Below are 13858 nucleotides of genomic sequence, written 5' to 3'. Positions count from 1 at the left end.
CTCACTCTGATACGGACCCTGTGGCCCACACAGCTCTCTCTCTCATGAGCCACCAATCGCTTCCCATGCTGCGGACCACAAGGAACTCTACAAGAGGTACCGATTGAGGTAGAGGTGCACCTGTCGTTGGTGCCGACTTATAACCTGTACGCACCTTCTGAGTATCTAAGGGGCACTTCCACAGTGGTAGCACAATGAATTGTGGGCCACCCCTATGTAAGCTGGAGGAATGCAATTGTGTCCTGCCACTGGGGGGCTATCAGTCTTGACAAGCCAATATTATAGTTCAGACTCAAACTAGCGCCTTGGTTATCAGGCTCAGCCTGGGTCATACAGGGGCCCTGCATTAAATTTAGTATCCATCAAGGAGCATGTGCAGGGTCAGCTGTCATAATATCCAGCCGCAGTATCCAAAAACCATCAATGATCAATGTTCTTGACGTATCGCCGCGGGTCTGTGTAGCTGCGGGTGACCGATAACGCTGCTCACGCACGCAGCTCCGAGGTGCTCAGCTCCCATGGGCCCCGTGAGGAAGGAACTCATCCCCGTCTCCTCCAGAAAATAAAATGCAGATGCGCGAGGCTTAGGGTGATAAAGCTGCGAAAGCCCGCGGATCCTCGGAGCTAATTAATAATCCGGCCCTCAGAGCTGAAAGGGAGATGCCATTGTTTGCGCTGTGGAATTGGGAGACTGTGAGATGCTTTCTGACAGCTCCGCATTTAAATGTAATATATGCGTGCGCCGTTGTGTGCGCAGCCTCAGCAGCCAGCTGGAAGGTTTCATTTTGTGGTGCGTTATCTGAAGCGCAGCGGCGGTCTTGGCTCTCTGTCAGCCGTCCCGAAATGTTTGCTGTTGATTCGGTCCCTGTTCCCTTTGAAGCGGGAGATGAAGGCGGCTCTGATCCGGCCTGTCACGAGGGCCAACTCGACCAACCGGGCGTGGAGCGGGCAAACTTTTTTTTTTTTATGAAGTTACTGCCACGCGCGACAACTGTCCAACTCGGTCGCTCCCTCTACCTGTCCTTCCAAAAGATGCGCTCTGAACAACAGTGGCACGTACATCAAGAGAAACTGGTGTTGGAGAGAAAGAGAGAGAGGGAGAGGCAGACAGAGAGAAATAGAGAGAGAGAGAGAGAGAGAGAGAGAGAGGGGTAGATAGACAAACAGACACAAGAAGAGAGGTAGACAGAGAGCGATAGAGAGAGAGGTAGACAGAGAGAGAGAACAAAAGTGAAGTAAAGTCAGAGAAGGTGTGAAATACCAGCTGTGTCTGTGAATCAGCTTCACAGTGGAAGTTAACTACTTAAGTGCTGCCTTCGGTGGTGTTTTACAAATATATAACATCTGCTGAAGCTGTTTGCTTTGCTTATGCTCGCCATTTTCCAGAGCGGTTTTCTCGCCTGCATTTCAGTCATCCCTCAGCATGAGGTCAGTATACTGTAGCCTTCTTTCATTTTGTTAGACAGTTATTACATTACGCCTCCCCAGTCATCCATCCACACTGATAAATCATCAGCAAATCAATGATGATCGACAGCAATATTCCAACTCTGTCACCTGCTGCATTCACTGCAGCTATTAGAACCACGGAGCTGTGACTGCAGCATATTTCTTTATAATTTGTGCTGAATTGTTGTTGTTGTTTTTTCAAATCTAAACAAAGTAGACTGTAGACATAAATCACCTGCGCAAAAAATGACGAATAAAGGCTATTCATGACCAGCAAATTGTTTGCACCTAATAAAAATGAAACATTTATTTATACAGGTTGTCTGAAATTAAATTAAGATATATGTTTTCAACTTTGTGAATTAATTTAATCGTGTTCCATTTTTTTAACAGTATCCTTTGTCATTGCTTGAGGATGCTTAAGGAGTAAACTTGTCCATATGAAGAAATACATCATTCTACATTGAGTTGGCTGAAACAGGCAAGCATCATTTTGTTTCCTTCGCAATATATGGAAAGATTGTCTTGTTTCTGTCCCAATGCAATTGTAATGCTGTTGTCTGGAACAAATAATTTCTGATTGATGAGTTCACAAGAACTGTTGTTCTCAAATCCCGGGAATTGAATCCAGAGAGTTTTGTCAAGTCAAGACTAACATGGGGGTCAGAACCTTTAACAGCCTCAGGGAATCTGTGCGCTGGTTGAAAGAAACATGGTTTCTTTTGCAGTGCATCAGGGATGTAAAATGTTGTCAGTTTCCCCCACGACTACTCTGAAATTTTTGATGCATTGGTATTTATTGTTTGGACTGCGCTATGCATCAGCTGAACTAGTGCAGTTATTACCTTGAGGGTGAAGGGCATCATCCCAGCAGTTATCTCCTGTACTCCCGAGGGTGTGTGTCCTTGTAAACTGGGCAGCTTCACTCCATAAAACAGGGATAATTTCCCATTTTATGGTCTATCTCGTCTCAGGCTTCCATAATCAAATTTATTATCTTGTTTCTGTCTGAATGTACCAGTCTGTCTTCGTGGTACTTGGTACTATAAAATTCATATATTTCAGTGAACTGGACACCGGTGGTTTCATTTTTATAATTTCATATCTGTACCAGACATCTCTGTGATGTGTGTATGGGTAGAATTTTGCTATAGCAGAGAAGCGGGTGCACAGAAAGTATAAAATACCTGGGTAATGAATGCCACTGTCTGATTCTTGTACAAAAATGAACGATATAATTTATGAAATGAGCCACTCACTTCAGGGGAAGGTAAATGAAATGAACGCCTGCATCACAGACAGAGCTGTCTAACGTCAGAGGTTTTCACCCCGGTTCTGCTGAGACATTCCTCAAGCTTGACCCATGACATGTCCCTCAAAACGAGATGATCACAAAAGTCCACTTGGGCAATCTTCAGGAGAAGAGCAATTGCTATATTTATACATCCCCCCCCCCCATTTAATGGCTCTTAATTCAGGCTGAGAATGCAGAGCAGTTACACAACAGTCATTTTTTTTCACAGAGCTATGAGTGAGGTGTTTGAAAGTCTCTTGTATAAAGCATATTTTGGATGGGATGATGGAGGTACTGCAAACCGAATTACATAACCCGCAGCCTCCCCCAGCTCTGATCAACGGCCAATTTCTCAAAGCTATATCTGACACGCTAACAGCATTGGAATACTTTTATAGCCTTACGCAGATAGCTCTGCTCGATTCACAGTGTGTGGGATACCATGTAGGATCGTGACAGTTGAAGGTCCCAGCTCGCTGACTACAACACCCGTGACTTCAGCCTGAAACAGTTCTATGATGCCATGTTTCTCGTTCTCTCAAAACTACTCCGACGGCACGTTCTGAAGGCAGTGACAACAGTAACTGAAAAGCAAACCGAAGTATGAAGCAAGCGTGTCCTAAAGACTTAGCATCATTTTCTGCAGTCTGTGTCGTTTCTCGCAGTCTATGTGTCACTTTAAGTTGTGTGGCGTTCCGTAGTCTGTGCCTAGTTGCCGTGCCACTGCCACAGAAGCCTAACTGTAAGCATCATTCAACATCTGTTCATGAGTTCAACATCTATTCATGGAATGCATACATTGGAACTCATGTACAGTCACATCTGCTGAACCGCAGAAGAACAGCCATCTGACTGTAAATTTGAGATTACGCCATTTATATTTTTAATACATTACAACCCTAGAGGCAATGGAGTCCGTTTGGTTTAACTAAATGCAGACCAGGCTAAGTTGCTGACGGTAGGAAACCAAAACCATGTGAGCTGGTCATGAACTGACATAGCTCGCAGCAAGTGGAACGTACTCTGGATATTTAAAAGCTTTTACCTGGGGTAAAATTTGTAGCTCAAACAGCATGCTTTGATACCCATATACTCAATACTTACACCTTGCATTTTAAAAGACTGTACAGTATATCCTTAAACTGGCCACTTGAAGCTAAATTCAAAAACTCCTCCAGCACTACCACCATTGCATTTTTTTTTTCATAACTTGAAGAATTTAAACAACTGGCCTTTTGTAACCTTCTGGAAAGTTTTCTTCATATTCCCCATGCAGAACATTCCGGAACATCTCTGTCTGATCTGCTTTCCCTAGGGGTGGCTTGTTCTGTTATAGGATGGTAATTAGTCCCACAGTAATCACCAGTCCTGGCTTGTTGAGGACTGTTGTGTCGCTGTGCAAAACCCATTACAATTGCCTTTCAAATAGCAATTTATTTACACCCGAAACACGACTGCAAATTGATAGCCTCTCAAAATAATGACTTGAACAACCAATAACAGAAGTCCGGCTGACTCTGTGGTCCTACTGGACAGGGACTGCCTGCCCCTACATTGCGGTAACTGTCTATTTCCTATAGACCGGTTAGAAGTTTTGCCCTCTCTCTCCACTTCAGTTCTGCTCATTTCCATAAGGCCTCTCCTTAGTCATTTCCTATACAGAAATGAGCCAGTTGTTTTGTTTTTCGGGCTGATTAACTAAAGATAATATTCAATACCGTTCCAATATAATGTGATGTTAAAGTGAATTACAGCCACATTATATCATATTTACATTGCTGCAGTGTCCATTTTGAGATTCTGCACTTTTTGTTTCAAGTGTGGTATAATGGTTGATGTAATGTAATTCTTTGAGAATTGCAATTGTAGCCTACAGGTTGCAGGCTCAGTTCCTAGGGAGGGCACAGCCATTAAACCCTTGAGCAAGGTACTGTGTCTACACTAACCATGTAAAAATCTAAATTCTGTAAGCCATTCTGTATCAATGTCTGCAAAATGCAATGTTATGGCCTAAAAATACTTTCAATGGTTCTTACTGTTAAGAAAGCTATTTCAACAACCATGCCCTTGCAATATAGCTTCATGGCTAGATTCATGGCTCCAGGTTTATGTTTCATGTACCCCATTGGTTTCTTTTTCAGTTGTACAGACTGTGTGGAAATGAGGCCAAAAGTATTTGATGCAGTCACATGACTGAGAGTGTGTAAACTGCAGTAAAAATAGATGGATTATGCAAGCACACACAATTCATACTTTTAAAAATAATTTAATGTGCTTATGATTAGACCTGGGGAGCCACAGAGCCTTATTTTGCCAATGTTGTCCCTGCCACAATTGAGCAATTAGTGTTATTTTTTGGATGAGAACTGTAGTCATGTGATCTTCCATGTGTTAATAAGAATATTGTGGAAGAAGGTGAACAGCAACTTCTTTTCAAAGAGCTGAACTTGTCCATACTTGTTGTACATTAATGCTGCAGTGTATCATAATCTGTATATTTTGATATTAGTCTAATTCACACACAAATAATGACTTTATATAAATAGAGGAGAGATAGATTGATCCTATGTATTTCAGGCTTATGAGAAGTACAGTGCTGGCAGTCATTCCATATTAATACTCTGCATTAAGATCCTGCAAATTAATATTTAATTTGCAGGAAAATGTAGCAATTTACAGGCCCCTTGGGGTAATGAAATCTTAAATCAACTCGCCTGTATTTTTCCATCTGCTTCCAAGCTGTGTCTGTGTGTGGGGTGTGTGGGTGTGTGTGTGTGTGTTTTATGCATTATTTGTACTGTAACATTTGTTGCAGTATTTTATTGAGCTTATAAATGCATATAAAAAGGACAGCAAAACTAACTTCATGTTCAAAATCTATGCCCAAAAAAATGTGCGACAAAGCGCAAGGTTTTAAGAGCAGCGCCTGTGGCAAGAACGAGTGGCCGATTAAAGGGTAAGGATAATATTTCCGTTGCTTAATCATCTTTCTGTAGATATGCTGAACTACTGCAGAGGGGACAAGACACTTTAGAGCAGCATGCTCCCAGTCATACCCCCCAAACTGGGGGAAGCATGCCTGGTGGTTCTTCTATAGTGTCACTATTCTTTCAGTGAAAAGATATTTGAAATTGCATATGTCTGTGCTGCACTCACTGGTACAGCTCATGCCTGAGAAATGCCGTTGTCTTGACGTTCCGCTCGCTGTCCTGAAACTGACTCAGTTAAACTGAAAATTTGAACGCTTAGTTGTGTTGTGATTGGGGTCACACACGCAATGAAAACATTAGTTTTAAGTACACGGCAGATATATTTTGCCTCCACAAACAGACCTGGGATCAATTTAATCTTTTTTAAAAACATAGTTGAGATTAGGATTATTGTTCAGTAAATCCTGTGTCCTGGATTAAGCTTGGTGGGAAGAACATGCCCAGAGCATGGCCCTTACCAGACTGCGAGTCAAATGACTGAAACATTCAACAAATATCGGGTAGTGGGGAGGCAATGCAGTGTAATGGTTACGGAACCAGGCTTGCACTTCCAAGGCTGTAGGTTCAATGCACGAGGTACCTAACCTAAATTGCTTATCGAGCTCTGTAGATGAATTGTATGTAAAAGAATGTAGACTGCGTGCGTTTTCTTCTGGATAAGAACATCAGCTAGACGTTAAAATATAGTGTGGTATTCTCTCTGCAATTCAATTTATTTTACAAGAAAAAAGCTTCAGTACCCTTGAAAATTGAGTCCTTGGCTCACCAATCAGATAAAACTGTACCTTTAGGTTAATCTCAGCACAATTGGTTTAATAAGACTTCACCCTTGTTTCATTCCATTGCACACTGAATGGAATATTGATGATTTAACCTATTTGTAAGGCCCCTCCAATTTTACTGTTTATAAAAACCTTCAAAAGTCCTCTTTAAATAGTGACGGTAACTGGAAAAAAATGTTGGATCAAAGCTTTTGTAGTTGTCATTGCTATTTTTGTCGTTGTATTAAAAGTAATTATGTGATCTTTGTTGTAAATGAGTGCATTTTATACTGTATATAAATAAAGTTAAAAACGTTAAGTTAAAAATCTAAAAACGATACAATTATAGGAATATTACCACTAAATTTTTTCCTGAAGAAGCCATTTGGCACACATATATAATGCAGCTATTTCTTAGTCAGAAACAAAAAAAATTCCCTGAAAAGCGTTTTATGCTAAAGCTAGCCAGTAGCATTAACCAGGATCCTTTTTTTGATAGTAATCCGATTGTTTTTTCAACTTAGCCAAACTGTTTTTGAGCCTGAATGAGCTATTGAGGCTGGCAATCTATCTTTGTTTTAGCAGTCAGACTGGACCTGAGGTAAATATAGGTACAGATACTATTTGATTTCTCTGTGCATTTGTTATTTATATTGCCAGACTTTGAGACAAAAACAAAGACCAGCATCATGGATCATCCTGACATTGCTACTGCAGATAGCCATTCAGCTGCACAGATGAATTCAGGTTCTCCAGAGATCATGGATCCTTAAGCCAATGGTATTAAAATAAATATTTCCAATACTCCTTTTTGTTTTCAGCACAGGTCAATTTTTCTCAGGTTTGCCCTTTAGTGATTTGGTTAATTCTGAGAGAAAAAATGCAAAAAACTTAGAAATCCCTGAGGATGAATGTCCAGCTCACAAAGAGTTTCTCACAATGTGTAATCTGGCACAGGCAGATTGTGAAACTGGCCAGAATAATTACCACTGAGTGATTAAGAAATGCACTGGCATCACAATTCCATCTGGACTGTGGGGTGGAGCACCGCATCAAGAACAAGCGCCCCACTGGGCTGTGCCAACGGGGGGCCAGTGTTTCCTTGGCATTACATCACTGCCACACTTCAGCAATGTTCCTGGGTAAGTTCGGATCGTTCGCAGAGCAATGGGAGAAAAAAAACAAGAATTATTACACTTAGGCAAAGACCTTATGAACATTTTCACATTGTTCAAACCTTAATATGATTTCAGCTTCTCAAACGCTTCAGTGTATTGTGTTACATGCGTGATATATGATGCCCATATATCGTAAATGTAACACAAACCGTATCGGGTATGTAAAATTATGTTGAATAATGCTTTTCTGACTGAATTAAATTCAGACTGAATGGAATTCAGTCGGTGCAGTGCAGAGTAATGTATGATACACACAGAGCCTTCCCTATACTCATGGAAACCATTTGGGGGCCCTAGGCAAAACATTATTTGGGGGGGCCCCACCAAAACATTGGCACCTTCTGATTCTTCTGCTTGGAAACCAATGCTGCCGCTGGGGCCCTGGGCGCAGTGCCTGATCTGCCCAGTGGGGGGGAGGGGGGGGGGGGGCGGACAGCTCTGGGTGCACAGCACTCAAATCCACCATGGGCTCGAACCAGTCACTGAAGCAGCTGCCCGGATTATAGCTTCTGGTAAGAACTTGCTCTGCAAAACAATTCTGTTAAAATTGAGAGGTAAAAAAAAATCAGATTTAAGAAAGAAAGAAAGAAATTAAAGGAGCAAAATCTTGAGCCAATGGGAAGAGAGATTTTTACTTGAAATAATGACCAATTTTCTTAGGATCAGCCAAAAAATCTTTTACTAATGGTACCAGGTAAGATAACTATTCTTTTCAGAAAGAATATTAGATTCATTATCTTGATCTAAGATATTTTTACTTGTTCAGATTTTACAGTAAAACCATGGAATTCCAGCATGGAGGATGCTGATATCACTGACTTTAATATAAGCATGCATATTTTCAACTTTAAACAGTAGTTTAAAAAGTATTGCCAGCTTCAAATAATACAGGGACCAAAGGCATTTCTCTTTCTTCACTTGCTTACATTTGCCAGTTGATCTATTTATAAAATACTCAGAGGAAGAGAAAATCAAACAATAGTTGTGGTGAAGTACAAATTAAACTGTAAACATAGCTGCCATTGAAAGATATCGAAAATCGTTTCTATGTTTTAAATGTGATAATCAGTGACACAGTCACTGACTTTAGTAGGGTTTGGGTGCAGGGGGTACTCACTGAGGTTTCAACCCTGCCAATGTCACTAGCTGATGGACTGCACAGAGATGTGTTAAATCCACACAGCATGCTCATGGCATGAGAGAGAGTGTGTGTTCGGGAGATAGGGCAAGAGGTAGATAAATATATAGTGCATGGACAAGTATTTCATTTGAAAAATAGGATTTATTGAATAGGTCTCCTTTACAATATTAAACAACAGATTCAAATAAATAAATTCACCTATCTCTAGTATCTCATAATAATTACCCACAGCCTTTATCACCAATGTTTTAATTATGCTTTTATTCCAGCACTGACTGAAACTTAAAACATAACTATAATGTCACATGATGAAGGGGTGGATAGATGGATGGATGTATGGATGGATAGACACAGATAGATAGATAGATAGATAGATAGATAGATAACTTTAACTTTAATGTTTCTTATCTAATGTGATAACCGTACTTATTCCGTGACCCTAAACCTGTCAGGGGACATGCATGACAGCACATAGGTTGCTTTGTCTTGAAACAATATCAAATAACAAATAACAAAATGTGTTGGGACATAGGTCCACTATCACAAAATAGCTGTAGGAATGACATTAGCTGGAACTGATTTTTGGAGCCCTCTATCCACTCTTTGAGAAGAGAAATTGGACATAATCTGAAATAAAAACGTTGATGTGCTTGTGTATCACACTGATTGCACAAACAGAGAAGGGGGATGAATGATTTATTTACTTTGAATGCTGACATGTGCAACAAAAATATGCAAATGCAAGATGAAGTGCTCAACTAATCTTTCTCCTTGAAGCTACACCAGCTAGCAGGGGTTACTCCATGAATTCTTAACAAGTCTCCTCATTTTTTTTTTCCAAGAGGCCACTGAAGACCGATGAGGATTTCCTTAAGCACATCAAACTTGCAAAACAACATTAATTTGATGTGAATGGGATGTTACCCCACAAAAGGATTCTGTTGTATTTTTTCTTGTAATCATTCGCAAAAAATGATCTTTAATGACTAATTACCACTGGGACATTGCTTTGAAGGATGTGTGAAACCTCCAATACAGCTATCTGTCTGCTCCTGTGGATTGAGAGCATGCTGTAGCTGTGATGTCTATTGGTAGGCTGCCCTTTAGAGCTTTGTGGCGAGAACTGACCTCTGACTGGGGTTGGCTGGGGGTTCAATCTGCTCGTGATCACATTAAAAATGGCGTGGCTGGCTTACTGCATGGCGCCCAAAGGAGGGTGTGCAAGAGGAATGGGTGGGGTATAATGGTCAATTATATACCTGTATACTTCTGCTATAGAGGCCACCTTAACCATTTAAGGGGTAGGATGACAAATATGTCATTAGAATGTTCTTAAATGAACATTCTATTGCTGATGTAACAATTACTACTAGTAATTGTCACCAATGGAGTTCTAGAACACTGACATTTGAAGAAAATAAAAAATCAAAAAACATACTCCTCAAAGGGCTAAGGTTGTTTCCTAAGGGATGGATTTTAAATAATGGCATTACAGGTTATACTACTGAACATTGACCATGGTGATTTACTGAAGTTCCTGCAGTGTTCTTGGTAATTTAGTGGCAATAAATACTTGCTAGAGCAAGGGAGATTGTGTGATCTTTTAATCCAAGGTCTTTAATTTCAACAGATTATGGAAGGAGGTCTGTGGAATGATCTTGTAAAGAGACTGTTGTATTCTACCCACACAGTCCAACACATTATTCACACACATCCTGAATACACATATGTGTACAAACACGCGCGCGCACACACACACACACATATTGTCAAGTATTTTTGTCACAAAGTTTTTGTTAATTTGGCTCTGCACTTTAGAACATTGAAATGAAATCATGAATGCATGTGAGGTTATATTGCAGACCGTCAGCTTTAATTCGAGGGTATTTACATCCATATCACGTTAATTGTGTAGGAATTACCACGTCATCTGTGAAACACGTTGGAGGTATTGTTATGGCTTGGGATGGGCATGTATGGCTGCCACTGCAACTGGCTCACTTTACTGATTATGCCGCTATCTGTGAGTCTCTTAGTTAACAGAAATAAACTTCGTGTAGGGGACGTGTCAATCGTTTCGCAATGCTTGCTGCCACTCTCATGTAGGTGAGGCGGTCGATGGCGAGGTGGACAGTCAATTACTGTTCCTTCCTTGTGTTCAAAATTAAATTTAGACTTCCTTTGTCCATCCAATAGGGAAGGGACGCCTCCTCAATCTTTGTGCGGGGTCGTGTAGACACTGGCTCAATTGACATGCCAGGAGGCGGGTCTTCAGAAAAGAACAGAAAAGCACACCCTCCAGCTCTGAATTTCAAGGACTCGTAAATACAAACCGCCTGAGTTAATTCAGGTAGTGACTGAGAATATTGGCCCGTTGCCGCTTGTGTTCCGTGGCGGAGATGCGGGAAATGCACACGTGTTTTGGGAAGCCACAATGGTACTTATCCAGTAATATTGTTACTTTCAAATGTGTTGGCTAAATTTTATGTGTATGATTTATCAATAGTTATGTTGAGGCAAAACCGAAAACACATAGTGAATTAAACCGAGATGCGAATGCACTTTAGCCTACTGAGTCATGAACACATCACCCCAGCAGACTGTAGGCTAGGCGAAATCATTGCTAATTTCATTCATAAGATCTAAAACACTGTCGACGGTCAAGTTATGCCACACAGTAGCCTACCTACGACGTCCGTACTGAGATTGGGAATCGTAGGGAAACGCTCGGATTTACCCTTGTAGAGTAATGATGTACCACTTATTTCACTAGATTTGCATTTGATTAAATTAGTAGATATTCGCCAGGCTACGTGGAAACTACCAACTGTTAAATTTCGATTGCACTCTCATCTGCTGTCAATATAGGACGCGCGTGGATCCGACCTGGTTTGTTGTAATAATTATAATACAAGGACTACTCTAACTGTCGATATTGATTTGGTGCTGTGCTGTGATAATTATCCCCATACAGTGTAATTCTTGTTATTAACGATTTTTTTGATGTATTTCACAGTAATTTAGGAGACCTATCTTTTCTGAGTTGGACGTAATTATGAATTCACACTGTGGTGTGGCAACACTCTCCAACTCCTGAGGGAAAAGTATATTAGCTGACGCTGAGTGTCAGTGTGAAAATGGGATGGGCTCTAAGCTCCTTTGTGGGCGTGCGACAATAGAGGAGGTTGCTGCGAAGGTGTTATCGGAACGAAGCATCACTTTATGTGCCCAGCGCGCAAGGAACGGAATGGAAAGACTGAAGTTCTTCTGCTGATTCTCAGACAAGCCTCTTAACAAAGCTACAATCCGTAAGGAATACACGTTTAAATACAGAGGATTATTCAGACTGCCGTCCCAAGGAATACTACTTCAGCCCCAACGGCGACTATTTCCCTCCCCGACATCGCCAACGATACGCTGGCGCTGGGAACCGCACAGACAAGAAGAATATACCGGACTAATAGGTCTATGGCTGTCAAATGCGGAGGGGGTAATTCACTGTCTTTGCGAAAACGTACGGTTGTGTTTAACCCTACCTTATAAATAAAAGAAGAATGACTCCACGGGCGATTTGAGGTCGCGAAAACTGTCCTCAGTACAGCTCAATTGGACAACCTGAATTCAAACCAAATTTTGCGTTTTCGGTGAGGCATTTTAACTGTCTTGCAAAAAGCGATTGCTTGGTCGATTTTTTTAAAAGGGGGCAGCGCTGCTTTTGCCCAAGCTCTGAGCAGGTGTTTGAACGAATCCTTTTCGCGTCTGACGAAGTCTTTGGAGCAGGAAATTGTAAAGAGAGGATCAGCTGGACACAAAGGAAGTATCAAGCCATGGGGATCAAAGCCCTTCTTATTGCGTGTGTAATGCTTGGTAAGTAATTAATTTTGGCATATCCTTTCGGTGTTGTTAATCTGTCGCTGCGACTTGATTCCACTTTTCACTTTGCTGTCTTGCTTTTTGACGGATGAACTCCCCTCATGTTGACACCGTTTAACTAATTTTCCGCAGTCCATGTGTGCCTCGGTTGACCTGCCGTAGGAAGGTTTTATGGGTATAACATTTTCCCTAAGCGTTCAGAAAACTATTTTCTCGCGTTGTATCGCCACACTTTCGTAGCAGTTTGGTTCACTATGGAACGTGCATTAGAAGGAGTAGCCTACTATGTGTTTCATGGGGCTAACCGGTTGCATTCTGTATTCTTACATTATAGCTGCGTGTATAGAAGAGTTACAGAACATCTGACTTTTTTATTTATTATGTTTTTTAATTTATTTATTTTACGAAACTGAACCTGCGTTTATATAACTCTTAAACTTAAAACTGACTATTTATCCAGGTGCTGTTATCCACACATTTCCATTAGTGTGAAAACAAACAAGACACATTTGCAATTGTAAGCAAAACAAAATTATTTGCGGTTTCATTGAGGTTTGCGGAGAATATGGACATGTAGGCTAGTCAAGTATCCTACACGACTGTGAAGAACTTCTCAAACGTGACATTTTTACTAGTAGCCAAACTCACACCGTGAGTTTCAGAACTCTCACTTCCTTTATTTGTGGAAAATAGTTTTCTGACCATTCACAATTATATTCTTGTCTAGAAATTTGAGAATGTTTCACATTGTAATATTAAACTGTACTACAATCTTACTGCATCACACCACAAGATCAGAAGGGATTTGCAGTCTCCGGTCCAGTATTTTATTGCTGCTTGTAGAGGCAGAATTTAGTGTTAAATATTTACTTGTCCTGTACCTTGAATGAGAGATAAGTACATATGTGAATTGGTGCTATAAGCACACCATGTTAAACAGCAGAAGATTTGTGTTCGGACTGAAGGAAAATGGATCTGTCAGTTGTGAAACATGGCCTTTATAATGTGGATATGGTCTGAGGAGAATGATCCTGTCAAAGGGTATTCGCTCGTCTGACATTAAATAAGACAGCATCTGAGTTGTAGTTCTGTTTTGTGACAAGCTGTCTGGCTGGTCTTTTGGCCGTGGCGAAAACACCAGCCAGCTGTGTTTCTAATCACATTGTGTCCTC

General features: G+C 40.9%; 1 protein-coding gene across 1 annotated transcript in view; it reads left to right on the top strand.

The window, feature by feature from the left end:
• The first annotated feature begins 11092 nt into the window (after positions 1-11092).
• Positions 11093-13858, top strand: part of igsf3 (immunoglobulin superfamily, member 3) — a 114681-nt gene continuing 111915 nt past the window's right edge. Inside the window, exons 1-2 of the mRNA XM_064309729.1 lie at positions 11093-11250; positions 11830-12680. Coding sequence (XP_064165799.1) covers positions 12641-12680 — 40 coding nt within the window. The 5' untranslated portion in view covers positions 11093-11250; positions 11830-12640. The remainder of the gene's footprint in view (positions 11251-11829; positions 12681-13858) is intronic.

This window comes from Anguilla rostrata, chromosome 15, assembly GCF_018555375.3.
Source record: "Anguilla rostrata isolate EN2019 chromosome 15, ASM1855537v3, whole genome shotgun sequence".
Lineage (NCBI taxonomy): Eukaryota > Metazoa > Chordata > Actinopteri > Anguilliformes > Anguillidae > Anguilla > Anguilla rostrata.
Note: the sequence above shows the minus strand (reverse complement) of the source record. Positions and strands in the feature narration are given on the sequence as shown.